Genomic DNA, 15,319 nt, shown 5'->3' on the forward strand with positions numbered 1-15,319 from the left:
GGGTATCTGGGCATTGCATCGAAAGCCATACCATAGAATGCATTTGCATTGTTTTTTTTTACATCTAAAAAATTAGCATTGCATGCATGTTTTTGGGGTTAAAGGGTTAATATTTGTTTAGGTGGATTTTTAAGGGTAAAAAAACAGGGTGAGGGGGAACCCCTCTCCAAAACCCACCACCAAAAAAATGCATTTGATAGACAATTTTTAGATGGAAAAAATTTGATGCAAAGGCACCTTGATGCAAGGGATTAGATGCAATGACCATAAACCGGTCTCCTGTATTGTCTATTTTTGCTCTCAGATGGTTGGTGATTTAGTCACAAAGGGTTTGTGTAGGGGTGAGGGAAGTTTTGCAGGAAGAGGTTTTTTATTATCTCTGAGGATTTGTAACAGTTCTTTCTGTGGATTGTTTGCCGATTCTATTCTTGTGAGTTTATTTTTTGGTGACTTTGAGGACTGTTGCTTTGTACAGTTTGACTTGTCTTTGGTATTTTATTTTGTCTTGAATGTTATTGTTCTCTCCATTTTTAGTTTCCCTTTAACAGTTCTTTTTTTGTGTGATTTTTATTTTTGTTTTTTTTTCCAATTCTTCTGTGAACCATTTTACTGCCAGTTCTTTTTGTGTTGCTTTGAATGTTTTAGCTGGTACTAATTGGTCAAGGGGATTGGTGATCCAATTGGAGTGTGTCTTCTGTTGTATTGGTGGGATCTCTTTTGCTTGGGACGATTGCGTCTAGAAGGTTTGTTGGGGCCTCTAGGTCCAAGTTCTTAGTTTCTTTTCTTGCTGGTGTGGAGTAGTTCATTCCTGGCCATAGGCGGGTTTGCCGTGTGATGTAGAATGGTATAAAGTAGTGGTCACTCCACACCATTGGTGTAAGTTGCACGGATTTGCATTGTTCTTCCCTGCAGAAAATTGCATCCAGGGTGTGTCTGGCATTGTGGGTAGATCCATTTACTATTTGATTGAACTGCAAGGTTTCCAGGAGTGCGCAGAACCATATGTTGAAATCTCCCAGTATGACTAGGTTGTCGTGGTGTGTTGATAGCATGGCAGCCTCGTCGTCTAGTTTTGTTGCAAAGTTGGCATTTTAAGAAGGTGTCTGTAGATCAGGAGGAATACTATGTTGGATTGGTCATTGAGTTCTATCTTGATGAGGAGGGATTCATAGTCTTCCGCGTTGGTTATGATGATTCAATATGCTAGGGTGTGTTCTTTGTGTATAGTTGCGACTCTGCCTCTTCTTCTGTTTTCTCTGTTGGCGTGTATTAATTTATAATTGTCGGGCATTGCTTAGCTCGCAATGGCTTTATAGTTGCCTGATAGCCAAGTTTATGTAAGGAATAGCACATCTGTGCCTCCTTCGCTTAAGAAGTCATGGATTTCTGTTGTGTTTTGCCTTTGTTCTAACATTGTGGAGGCTGTAGTTTAGTTTGTTTGATTTACCTTTTGGGTTGTTGTTAGTATTGTTTGTTCTGACTGGTGTGTTGTTGGTTGGGGTTCTGTTTCAGGTGGTTTTTCCCTGGTATAGTGTGTTGGGTGGGGTGGTTCTTTGTTGGCAAGTCTCTTTGTAGAGTAGACCGATAATGTTTATGGCGGGGTGGATTGGTTCCGGTTGGTTCCAGGTGGTAAATAGGGTAGCTACCCCTCTGTTGTTCCAGTCTTGGTGATGTATGGGGTGTAGAGTGTGATGGATTCCAACTTGTCCCTTGTTCTGGTTGGGGTATTGTCCATGGTGGAAACCGGGTTGGGGTGGCTTATTAGTTGTCATGTTCGGTTTGGTGTCCTGGTTGGGTCGTATTCGTGACACTTGTTGGCTGTCGGCTTGTTGTTGCTGTGGTGTTTTTTTTTACCACGTCGTATGTGGACAGGTAGCGAGCAATGCAGTCTGTCTTTGCTCTGTTATTTGTATGGCTCCTTGGGCCATCTGAAATGGGGTTTTCCCAGTTTTTTGGGGTTATGGGATCATGCTGGTCGGTGCCTTCCAGAGGGGTTTGAGTTTTCTTATTATTTCTGTTGTGGCTTCTTTGTCTTTCTTGTGGCGAGGCATGATGTGTGGGTTGTGTTCCCTTCAGTGGGCATCCTCTTTCGATTAGTGCTTTTCCTGGTCTTTTGGGTTTAGTCTTTGGTTTGGTGTTGCTTGTATTTGGTAGGTTGTGGGTAGTTGAGACCTCGGTCAATGGGACTGTGTGGTTCTGTTAGGATCTAAAAATGAAAGAAGGAAATATGTTTTATTTTTATTTTTTAATTTTTTGAAATCCTGGAGGTCCTTTTGCTTATGGTTGTTGAATCTATTGTTGGATTATGCACAATGCAAACATGAATACTGTGTGAATGAATGCATGTGAATACTTGCATATATTGGTGCAGTCAGCATGGAAATGTATTGATTGTGAGGGTGCTGGGTTCCTACTTTTGACTGGGATGGCAAAGGATTCTCACCCAGGGGGTGCATGGTATGTTTAGGCCTCTGGCTTCCGCTTTGGCCCAGCATAGTCTAAAGCTTCACCTTTGCCGCGCTGGGGGTCATTCAGCACAAGTGCAACAAAGCAAAAGCTGAATACAACAATCTGTTTTGGTCCTCATATCATCCTACAAACTCTGATGTTCTGAAGTAATCAGTAAGTCATCCCCAAATTATTAAGAACAAACATGTGTCACCCTAAGTTACCAGGGGAATCCAGGCATGGACCCCTTGCTCACTGCTCGCACAGAGGCACAGCTCCACCTCACTGATGATGCCCAACAAGGCTGAAACACGTGTATGGGGTTGCTGTTGGTTCTCTTGTTCAGAGGAGAATTGCCTAGCATTTTGGTGCTGGACTGCCCCTGGGCAGGACAAAGACTGATTGATATGCAGTGATATTTCTCCTCTGTGAAGGGGACAGTTAGCTAAAGACTTGGTTGAGACTATCCCGGGGGCTATCAACCCAAGAACAGGTCAATGGGCTTTGTTTGTGACGGTATAGAGACTCCCAGAACCAGCTTTGTTTTGCATGTTTCATGGCGATGCTCTTGAAGTAATCAGCAGGTCATCCCAGAATCGTCCCCAAATCATCAGGGACAAACCTCCGATCTCTTGAAGTAATCAGCAAGCCACCCTAAAAGCATCAGGAACAAAGTTTTCTAAAATAGGGATTCTGCTAGCATATTCATTAAGTCATCCTAAGCTCATCCCCTAAATCATCACCCACCATTCTGAGACATTTGCCGATGACTTTAACAGCGTTATGACGTCTGATGATGTGGGAATGACTTCTAGTGTAGTTCGATGATCATCAGATGACCCCAGGATGGTCTATAAAGTCATCCTTTTAGACCAGGGTTTCTACAAGGCAAAATGGGGTATTAAACCAAGGGTTTTTGCACCAGGAAAAAATGAGAATAAATGGCAGGGATTCAGGGATAACACAATCATAACTTGAGAAAGATAAACATTTACAAAGATGAATTATTAACTTGGATGTGCCAAGATAAACACTCTTTAGGCACAAGAACAGATAATTGTTCTCTAGAAGCTTAAAGGTGAAGACCAACAGATGGCGTCATGGGACATGCTGTAAGGGCTTACTTTTCTTACATTAAGCTTGGCCCGCCGGCGTTGAGGGCGATGCTGTCTGTGCTGTCCCACTGCTCATTCCTTTGCTGGTGTCCCAGGACCCAGGCTCTGCCCATAAACATCGACTGAGGAAGAGGAGGGGTTAAAACCATCCCCAGTGCACCCTTGCAGCGTTGAGCCTGCCGACATTGAGGGCACAACTGTCTGTGCTGTCCCACTGCTCATTCCTTTGCTGGTGACCCAGGCTCCGCCCATAAACATCGACTGAGGAAGAGGAGGGGTTAAAACCACCCCCAATGCACCCTTGCAGTATTGAGCCCGCCGGCGTTAAGGGCAACGCTGTCTGTACTGGCAGTGCCTGGTTGTGACGATGCGCAGTGGTAAAGATGGTGACTGCGAGGAAAGCGCATCGATATTGTCACAGTGCGAGAGCATCACACTACCCTATGTTGTGAGAGCACAAGAGCGTCACATCACATTTCCCGTGCTCGTATGCTGTGCCTCTCATCCAAAGAGGCCTAAAAGTCCTGGTCGGCCTACCACTGACCGCGAACTCTGACGCGACCAAACCGCGGGAAAGTACTGCGGACCCGGTTGCACAACGGGGATAACTGGGAAAAGCACTCATGCGCTCTATGGCAGTGCAGAGGGGGGGAGACGGACTCTGGCAGCTTCTCAAGCGGTCGGGCGTTCCCTGCCCCCCGGGTTTGCGACTCTTTGTTCAAAATGCTGTTTGCTCAAATTGTTCTATGATTTGAATTAAAGTCCATCCAAGTGTCAGAGAAGGGGAAACTGAGAGTTGTGAGGTGGAACATTTTATCAGGTGGTTTCCCTCATGCCATATCGCTGGCCCCAATTGCCAAATTACCAATTAGTTTAATCTGCCATTGTGGGCCCCCGAGGGCTTCGAGTTTGCTCTCCCTCAGTGCGGCCCATGGTTTGTTGGCAAGCAGACAGCCATTGTGACTTTGTGGCTTGGAGGTCTGTGGCAAAGATGTGTGGATTTGGTATATGAGACTTGGAACTAAACCCTGCTACCTCAAAGAGTCTACCTAGTCTAATCAATCCAAGGTGGCAAATTGATAGGACTGTTCTGTGAGCTAATTGGACGACGCTCCGCTGTCTTAATTTTTTATTCTATTTTTATTGATTTTATTTTAACATCTTTTAACTTCTTCTTTTACACATCAACTAGCTCGAACTGAATTTTTAACTCGTACTTGTATTTCATTATCAATTTTATTCATCTTATTTTCTCTACCTCATGGTAAATAAACAAACCTAGGTCACCCCAGGAGTAATAATGTGGAGTAAGTGTGTGAGTGTGGCTAAACGGGGTGTTAATTAGGGTAAAACGCAAAGCGTCCACAAGCCTCCTAGCTACTCGGACTCAGGGTCCAAAGAAAGTTGGAAAGGTCAAGGAAAAATCCCCTCTGCTTGAGAACTTAGTGGCACTAGTAGAAGGTGCACCTGAGGTGTCGCAGGGATCCAAAGGAAGGGGCACCTTAGACTCTTAGCTACGAAAAGTCATGCGACTGGACGAGCAGATCGGGGTGGCTGAGCTGGCAATTACTTCCACAGGGAGGTGGGCCACCTTGCGTAAATCTGCTCTAGCAGGCACCCAAAAGACACCCAGGACGAGGGACGGTCCATGTCCCATGGCGGATCCTCGCCCGGCGTCTAGACTAGTTACTGCACAAGCAGTCCCCTCACTGTTCCCTGCAACGGGTGTCCAGGATCAGGTTGATTCACACAATGTTCGTCGTGAGGGCCCCAATGTGTCTCCATCTGTGGTAATCGAACCACAGAGTATGCCAGGAGTGTGATGCGTCGAGTGACTAAATAATGAATTGATGTTACCCGTGATGAATTTCTTGACGAATTTTAAAACTGGTATCACAAATACCTTGTCGAACTTGGACGACCAAGTGAGGTCTTTTAAAAAAAAAACCAAAAAAAAAACAGAGGTGGAGGCACTAAGCACCCAGATCAGGCAAAGCTTGGCCTGTGACCCACCAGGGAGGGGGTCTGGCCAGGGAATAGTACACCTACCCGCTGGGCAATCTGTTATTTTAGGAAGAGGTGCAGAGGTAAGTGGGGAGAACTACTGGTCCCTGTGGAGATACATGCCCACTCCAATCATTCCCCCTGTCAGCGTATGCCCCTCCCAATGTCAGAACGACCTGAGCCACTACCCCAGCGTACGAAACCTTTGGGTACCCAATGTTGGGAACACACCTTAATAAGAGGGGCGCCGCTGCCGGTACGGGACCAGGCAGATCCAAGGCGTTGCCCAATTCAGTTGCCCCTGGAAGCCATACCGATGCTGGGCGTGATACTAAAAGTAATCATCGCTAAAGACTGCTACAGTATTAGAAAGGTAGAAAAATCCCTACACAACAACGACTACCTCCAAGTCAAAATCAACCTCTCCCCCAACTGTACCATTGCCGCTCATATTGTATATCGCCCTCCTGGCCCAATAGGAGACTTCCAAGCCTCCCTCATCCATCTCCTATCTGACAACCTCAAAAAACACTCGAAAGCCATTCTCCTTGGGGACGTCAACTTAGGCCTCCAGGACAAAAAGGACCCAGCAGCCAAATCCCTTGACTCAGCCCTAACAACACTAGGCTACAGGAACACCATCTTTAGCCCAACTCACACTCCGTGCAGAACACTCAATTGGATCGCTCAACGCAACTGCCCACTCATCATCACTGGAAACACTCCTACCCCATGGTCTGACCACCGTGTCATCACCTTTAGCATCCTCACCACGAGCTCCTCTACCCCGCCACCCCAACCCCTACCACGCTGCCTCACAAGAAGCTCCCGCCAGCTCACTAAGGAAAGACTACTGCCCTTCCTCAAAGGCTCAGCTTTCAGACCACCTTTCTCCACAGACCCAGAAACCCTCGCATCAACTTACAATGTTGCCATCAAAGCAGCTATCGGGAACAATAGAGAGGCTCCAACCACAGGAATAGTTATTGACACTACCTTTTTGTCGGGGTGTCTAAATGATTTAGTTCAAATAATTTTCAAATGCTGTTTCAAATAGTAAGCTAAGTATCTATGCAAATAAACAATCAGGTTACCATGTTTAACCAATAAGGCTAGAATCCATTATTCAGATGATAGTCATTTTTTATACAATGTATTGGTTGTTTATGTTATTCTTTTTTAAAGTCATAAACAATAACAACATTTTTAGAAGAAGGACATCATTACAAAATAACAGATGAAAAATGACACAATTACAACCAAAAAGCAGTTGCTTCTCAAGGGATATTTTTTGTTGTCCAATAGTCACATAATTGGTGGGTTAGTATCATTTAAGTGATGCAAAAATCATTACGCAATATACAACATGGAAAAAAAGGGGAAAAACAAAAGGAAAATAATTGTACTGTATACCAAGACTGTTCTGCAGTTATACAGCACAGGTATAAAAATATAGAAGTATAGTGGCCAATTAATTGGTCCACAGATTTTAGCAAGGGCTGGTAATTGCCCAGCACTACTCTGAGTGCTTAGGAAAGCACATTTAGCGAACTTAAAAAAAAAACTTGGAGAGGCTACAAGTCATCCAGAATATTGCTCTCCGAGCAGCCCAAGGTATTGCCAAAAGGGACCACATCTCGGAAGCCAGAAAACTAGCCCACTGGCTCCCAATAAAGGAGAGAATAATTTTCAAAGCTCTCACACTGACACACAAATGCATCCATCTCACTGCCCCCAACTACCCCTCACAAAGAATCCACTCTGTCGCCTCTACAAGACCAACTAGATCACCCAACACCAACATGCTCTCTGTGCCACTAGTAAAAAGAGCCAGAGCGGGCGGATCCAGCTTCCCTTATCTTGCACCCACTCACTGGAATGCCCTACCTCCCACCATCCACAGTGAGCCCTCCCTCCTCGCCTTCCGCAAAGCAATGAAAACCACCCTCTTCTCATAAGGTCCCTCGTAGCAGCAGGAATACTAACCACAGGACCCACTGCTTAAGCTGTAGTGGCCAATCACATAAGCTGTAATGATATGCTTGTACTTATCTGTAATATGCCAATTACTGCTACCATGCCTGCACCCTGTAACTAAGCACATGCAAGTAACGGCGCCTCAATGCCCCTGGGATGCTTGCGCGCTATATAAATATAAATAAATAAATGTACCAATATTGTGATCTGGGTGCACTGAAGACTGTGGGGCCCTGATAAACAAATCAGCCCATGGGTTAATTCGCACATTCAGGGGGGCTCAATAGCTCCCTGCCTGATCCTAATGGCCCATAGAATACCATGGGTGGGCTCCATGGCCAAATCGATAGCCGGGGATTTTGTGTTGGTAACTTTAAAAACTTCACGGGTGACCAAGTATTTGGTAGAGTCTAACTTGGGCACTCCCAGTCACAATCGTAGTGCCTGGTTGCTCCTATTAAACTTTTTCTATCCCCGGATAGGTGGAAAGGAGGGGTATGGGCCGTGCTCACCCAAAATTTCCCCTGGGCCCATGCCGGACCCCGTTTCAAGTGGTTCAGTTCCCACATTGTGTGGACCACAGGGGGCAGAGGGTAACTAGTTTAAATGATGGCAGTGTATCCAACTCAGTGCTGGCCCGGAATCAGTTTGCCTGTCTGACTGATATGGATGACATTGAATGATGTCTGTCCCTCGGGGCGGCCCATGGGCAGTCATTGGAGGTGACACATGGTGCTGCGCCGGGTTCTTCTAATGTGTGAAATGTGGGTTGGGGGGGCTAACTTGTCATTATTGTCATGAAATGTGGCCGGAAATAAGAACAAGGCTGGCCTGCTCAGAGACACAGATCACACTCTGTGGAAATAATAGATGTTGTACTACTCCAAGAAACATGGTCCCAGAATGACATGTTGATGGTTTTGTCTCATACTAGTGGGTGGCAGAGAGAAATAAGCAAGGGAGAAGCTATGGTGGGCTGTGCATTTTGGTCAAAACACACCTGGAGAGTATACAGGTAGCTCTGACAACTCTGGTGCCTTATTTGTTGGCGGTTCATTTTCTCAGACCGGGCCAGGTGAATCTTCTCGTAGTCACTTTTTATAACACTCTCCACAAACGGTATGAAAAACTGTCTGGGTGGAGCTTTCTGTCAGGTTCCCTATGGGCAATGTGTGTTTGGTACTGGGAGGTTATTTTAATGCTAAACTGGGGGGTGGGCCAGATGATAATTTGTATGATAAAACAGAAGATGCAGTGGCAGGGATATCCTCTCCCATCATGATGGATACCAGGCTCTGTGTGGAAGGGTTGCATCTCTGGTATTATCGCTATGAGTGGGGATTGCAGTCAACAAATGGGCAGACCGGTGGGGACATTCCTGGCAGAGTTACTTTCTCCTCAGCAATGGGTAGCTCAACGTTGGACTACTTTTGTGTGCCAGTTGTTTACTGGGGCCTCATAAAAGGGTTTGAGGTATTGGATAATATTTGTAGCAACTGGATATTAAATCAGCCGCAAGTGTGGATAGGTTGAGCCAAGTATATCCTCTGGAAGTATCTCTAGATACCCCCTGGCGTAGGCTCAAATGGAAGGAGGATAAGAAGGATGAATTATTAAAAAAGGCAGTACTATCAAGCTCCCGCGAACTTGAGAATCTACTGTCGGGAGAAGCTGGAGAGGAAATAGAAGGGGGGATGGTTTGATTCTGATTGCACCAGAGCTAGGAAGAACCTCTTACTTGCTCTGTGCAGTATTGGAACTCCCAGAAATGCCATCATGGGGGCTATATCCCATTACAAGAAAACCCTAGCCTCTAGAAAAGAGCAATCGAGGAAGAAGCATGGCAAGTGTGGGTGGTAGCTGCAAGGGCTAATGACTCCAAACTACTTTGGGAGATCGCCCATAGGGGCCCATACTATAAATTTAATATGGACACCCCGATTAATGTTTCGGATAGAGACTGGATGGACCATTATGCAACCTTCTATATTGCAGGGAATAGGGCTGATGAGGAGGGATACATGAGTGGGGCAGCCGGGTACGCACTGATGGGATGGGGCACAGAGGCATTGTCTTCTCAGTAGATGAAATGAAGAAGGCGATTGGTTACCAACGCTGCAATCGAGCTTCAGGCCCGGACAATGTTCCGGCATACTTATTCGTTATGGCCCCTGATCGCTGGGCTCCAGTACGGGTTCAATGCAATATGTGCGGGTGGTGCTATTCCACCCTCATGGTCTATGGCGGTTATTCAACCAATATACAAAAAGGGAAATCTGGCTTGCCCTACTTTGTACAGACCTATATCACTCTTTGACTCTCTGTTTAAAATATTGGGTCGCGCCATTTTGGCTCGACTGGAGGACTGGTAAGTGAGTAGTGGAGTCCTCTCTCTGGTCCAGCTAGGATTTAGGCCAGGGCTGGGCTCAGCCAAGCAGGTACTCGACCTTTATTTGGTAATGGCACATTCACTTTACTAGACGGAGGAGCCCCTCTATTTGGCATTCATGGATTTCAGCATGACATTTGACAAAGTCAACCGTGCAAAGCTGTACGACATGCTCGGGCCCATGAATTTCCCGGGGGCCTTGGTGAACCTTTTGGCCAGGTTGCATGGTACCGCGCAAGCTTGCGTGAGGAGTGATGCCAGTGGGCATTGTACAGGTTATTTTCCAGTCGAATTGTGGTTGCGCCAGGGATGTGTGTTGGCGCCCCTACTTTTCTGCCTATACATAAATGGTTTTCACAAGCACCTTTTTAAAATCTTCTCCTTACATCCCAAAATTGGGTGGCCGACCCGGTTGAAATAGCACTTTATCTCAGGAAACGACTGCTAAGCATATTGCCCTGAAATGAGTTTATATACCACTCATCAAATTGTACTTGCAATCTCTTATTCTAACTGTCGACTTTGGTGAAGGTTTTATGGTTGTATGTTTTTACTGTGTCACAATTGGTAAATAATTTGTATTTTGTACTGTTTTTATGGATTGTGCTGTATGCAAATCAGAAATAAACTCATGATGATGACATTAAGCCTGGCAATTTACAAGGAGTTTTTTCAGTACTATAGTAGCAAATGCAAAACCAAAATTAAGAGGTGAACAGTTTGATAGTTTGGCCATGCAAATTTTAAGTTGGGTGAGGCCACTAAGTCTAATGATGGTCATTGTGAGAGAGCTGGGGATTCACTATTTTAGAACGGCTGAACCAATTGATTTTTCTCTGACAATCTTGTTTCCTACAGCTATTGAGAACACGTTATCGGAAACTGGCAAGAATCCGGAATATACTACCTTTTCATGATAATTGTAAGCAGCAGAAGGAGAGAGGACAATGGCAGCTCCCTTGGAGAATGAAATTAAACGGCACAAGTGCACAGAAACAGTTCCTGGAACATGAACAGAGCCCTCTGGGGTGCAGTTGGGAAACAGATTGCCCAGGATTAACAATTGCTGAGAAGCCCCCCAGACAGCAGCGGAACACCAGCAGAGGTATTCGGCCCTGCAGTACTGATGGACACTGCCTACACATGCACATGGAGGTAGGGAATTGCTAACTGAGCTACTTTTGAAGTTGTATTGAGTACATATTATGAAACCACAAATCCCATTCTACTAGTTTGGCCTTGTACTTCTGTCTTTCCTTTTTCTTTCACTGGTTCAACATCTTTTTCTCTGCGTCCGCCCCAAGGCGAGTATATGGAATGTTGCCCTGAGGAATCCTATATGCATCTGGGTCAGAGCATACCATCAACCTTGTAGGCTCCTGGTTTGTGGCAAGCTTTGTAGTTTTAGGAGAACTAGCCTGGTATGCCCTAGATGTCTTCCTAGTGGAACCCCTTGTTACATCCAGTACCACATGCAACAGACAGATGTAATTTCCGTTGAGAGTAAATTTGATACAGATGTGGCCTCATGGGTCCTGTGCCTGCATTGGGGACTGGTAATGCAGGAGCCTCGACCACCCATGGCCAATTCGTAAATGGTGTCCGGGATTCATCCTTCAATCTACTGTGACAAAAATACTCTGGCCAACTCTGGGGACAGTAATGCAGAGACCAAGGAGGGGTGGGTTCCTCCACCAGCTAGTTAGTAATGGGCCAGGGTTGTTATGGGAGCGATCTGCTGGTCACACCCACTTAGCCTCTTTCCCAGTGCACTGGACATACACATGAGGCCACCTAGAGACTGCCCTTCTAGGGAGGGAAGCCACACATTTGAGGGTCTGGAAAATATAGAACCAGTATTACAAGGCTATCCTCATGCCCAAACGGGAGTACTTAAGTTTAGTCCTTAAGCGGAGGCAATTCGAAACACCGTCATTTTAAGAGAACTGAACTTTGCAGGCGAAAGAAAACATGTTGCGACCAGTTTACCACGACATGGCAGAATTATCCCTGGATTTAACACCATGGAATCCCTCCAAAGACTTTAGGCACTTGCTCTGGTAGCCAACTCAGACATTAGAGCCACACTACATTTTCCTTGGAGCTCAAAAAGCGAGCATACACAAATATCCAAGATGCTATTGATGCAGCCTTTAGACAACTGATGGTGCGTTTCCTTAGTAATTTTGTTACATTGTATTGTGCGGCCGCACACATTGGATACTTGTTCCTATTGAGGATGCCCAATAAATGAATGCTGAATGAAGACAAGTAACGGGTATCCTGGGTTGTGTGCTCCAATCCTTTCTATTTATGTACTGTTTTCAAATTGGTACAATTCTGTAATACTTTTTCTTTCTTGCTTTCATTCAATCAATGATTCATCTCATTTGTGAATTTGAAATCAATTGCAATTTTCTATTGTTGTAGTTTATAATTAGTTGTGCCTTGAATGGTGTTCCCTCAACACGTGTTTCCCCATTATTTATAATGGTTCTTCAGGAGGGGATTCAAGATTAAGATGTGTTTGCTCCTTATAATTTGTGTTCTGAGCTTTAAATTGTGTCTCGTAAAGTCTTTCTATTATGCTGCCTTTTCCAAACTCGTACCTTTCTTAGTTTTGCACGTGGTGTTTACATCCTTTCGGTTTGGACCGCGTGCATGTTGCGGCATTATAACCCTCCGAGAATAGGTTGTTGGGCTTGGGAACAAAGTAGAAGATTCAGCAAAGCACAGAGAAAAACAGTGCAGAAAAACCTGAAGCCTGAGTGAAGGAATGCAGGAAATCCTTAAGCCTGACTTGAGGACGCAGCTGCCTACTCTACGAAACGTCTCTACGCGACTAGACCCTTCCTTTCCAGAGACAACTGCCTAACAATAGCCCGAGCAGTAATTAGCGGCAGGCTTGACTATTGTAATGTTTTCTTCGCTGGGACCTCCTCTGGCAATGTAAAAAAACTCCAAACCATTCAGAATAATGCCCTACGCGCTGCCCTCAATATGAGCACATCTCGGCAGCTAAGAAAGCTGCTCACTGGTTACCGGGGGAAGGAAAGAATTCTGTTCAAGGCTCTATCTCAAATACTGTGCCACCTTATTTATCACAGAACATTACCAAAGTACAATCAATAAGGCCAACACGTGCCATGTATTCCCAGAGACTACTTCAACCCAAGTTCAAACGAACTAAAGCAGGTGGCTCCAGTTTTCCAGTCATAGCTGCTAAATATTGGAAATCCCTCCCACAAGCCCTCAGAGCGGAGTCTTCATGGGTCTTCCGAAAAACCCTAAAGACAAAGCTATTCAACTTGCACGAGCCCACGTTTCATCCTTAACCCTTCATTGCGGTAGACACTAAGGTCCCCCCCAACCTCCACAGATGCCTACTCCCCCTGATCCCTCTACTACCCTGCCAAACTATCCTGGTAAAGCGCCCCGATGCCCATGGGTTTGTTGCGCTATACAAATGAAAAAATAAATAAATGAACAAAGATGGTAGTCTACAGGTTATATGATCTATTCAGTCACTAAGGATGGTGATCTTCGCCAGGGTGTCCATATGGTTAATTCTCTGGGATATAGCTTCAGGAACACTAATTGTCTAACTTGCATAACCTGAAGTGGTTATAAAATGTGCTATTTTATACTGTGATTCGTGCAAAGAGAATGCCACCCCAGAGCCCATGGTAAGAGGTAGTCCTACATATAAGCGGCGTACCAGTAACTTATACACCCTAAAATAGTCAAATACTACCAATACAAAATGGGAATCATCAGGCACATAGGAGGCTGTGCACCCCTCTATTCCCCCCAAACAGTTCTATAGAAATGTTAGTATCAGTGTTACAGGGAGTGCCACAGGAAGGAGATTAACTAATGTTACTGCCAGAACTAAAGAGTAACTTTAAACAAGAAAATGATCTTTAGAGCTTGTATGAATTACTATGTGCAGAGTTATGTATAATAAAAATGTTTTAATAGTTTAAATGCATTTTTACGATGGTAAAAGTATACACATTTTCAATGTAAATGACTTTATGCTCAAAACAATTATTTTACATCCATTTTTAATAAAAAATAGGTTGTTAAATACTCCAACTCTAGAGCCACGGGAGAAGGAATCGATTGGGGTGGGGTGTGGCAGGTGAACGTAATTCGCAGCAGGCCCAGAGGCTACTTACGTGAAGGTACGACAGGTTTGAAAGTATGTCTGTATGCTTTAGTGGTGTTTCTAAAAATAAAATAAAGGTACTCTTCCCTGGTTGGGTGTACATACCATGCCAGAATGGGTTTGCACTAAATAAACCATGTCAGGATATGATGTACAATGCTATACTCTGGGTTTACCTATGGTGGGGATACTGGTTTCCGCCATGATCTCAAAAGAATAACACAGCATCAGGGATATAGTGTCGAGCAAGAGCTCTTCCTCTCCCACTGCCATTTGCTCTTCTAGTTTCGTCCTGTATGGAATGCATAGTGTGGGTGCTGGCTGCTCTGAATCTGTCAGTTGGATGTCCAGGTCAATCGCTTCTCAGCTCCCTTGTCTCAACTGAGCCATCCTCGCTCTGGGTGATCGACATCTGTATTAATAGGTCCTAAATAGTGATGGCGACCTACTGGACCTGACCTGTGGTCTTTTGGTCCAAGGGTCGTAGGTTGGGCTTATGGATTGTTTCCTTTTGCCATGTGCTTCTAAGATTTGAGAAGTTGTCCTGATAACAAAGACTGCCTATTTACGATGGGACATTACAACTCCCAGATCTGAGCATAGAACCTGGGAGTGAGAGGGGTTCTGCTGCAGTTCCCATATACCCCCTGCAAGAAGCTTATCGTTCTGGCTGTGACTTCATGCAAGGACAGCTACCCTAGGAAGAAGAGCCCGCTCCAGGTCCTCTAATGAAGGTGGAAGTCAAACTGCCATCACTCGGGTTGGCTTGCACCTTTCACCACCAGAGCTTTACTCCCTTGGACCAAGCTGCACCAAACTGAAGCTTCAGCAACACTTTTTCAGTGACTGGGCTATTCTCCTTGCTTGGAGATCCCTTGACAGCTGTTCATCTATGCTTCTGAACATCAGAACATCCCACTAGTGACCTTCGTTGTACCAGAGAGCTGACTGTCTCCAGTCTTAAACTGCTGAAAATACCTCAACATAAGGAACTGTTGTTTTTGCTCCGCTTTTGAAGGAAAACCCCCCCGATTGATCTCTAGTGCGAGTTGTACCTTTAACCTTGCGCTTGAAGTCAATTTAGGTTGATAATACAGCCTCAGGAGCAGTAGTCCCTCACAAGACTAGCAAGTGGTTGAAAAGATATAGATCCAGCGATACCCCTGTAGCGCCCTGTAATAAATCGTTTATTCTAATGCTGGGCTATACTCTTTA

At 45.1% G+C, this 15,319-nt stretch overlaps 1 protein-coding gene across 3 annotated transcripts in view; it reads left to right on the forward strand.

The window, feature by feature from the left end:
* Positions 1-15,319, forward strand: part of SH2B1 (SH2B adaptor protein 1) — a 603,138-nt gene that overhangs the window by 14,942 nt on the left and 572,877 nt on the right. For all 3 annotated transcript variants that reach the window (XM_069652165.1, XM_069652166.1, XM_069652167.1), the window contains exon 2: positions 10,792-11,088. In XM_069652165.1, the coding sequence (XP_069508266.1) occupies positions 10,900-11,088 (189 nt within the window). In that variant the 5' untranslated portion in view covers positions 10,792-10,899. The remainder of the gene's footprint in view (positions 1-10,791; positions 11,089-15,319) is intronic.

This window comes from Ambystoma mexicanum, chromosome 3p, assembly GCF_040938575.1.
Source record: "Ambystoma mexicanum isolate Mex_15411 chromosome 3p, UKY_AmexF1_1, whole genome shotgun sequence".
In the NCBI taxonomy this organism is placed as follows: domain Eukaryota; kingdom Metazoa; phylum Chordata; class Amphibia; order Caudata; family Ambystomatidae; genus Ambystoma; species Ambystoma mexicanum.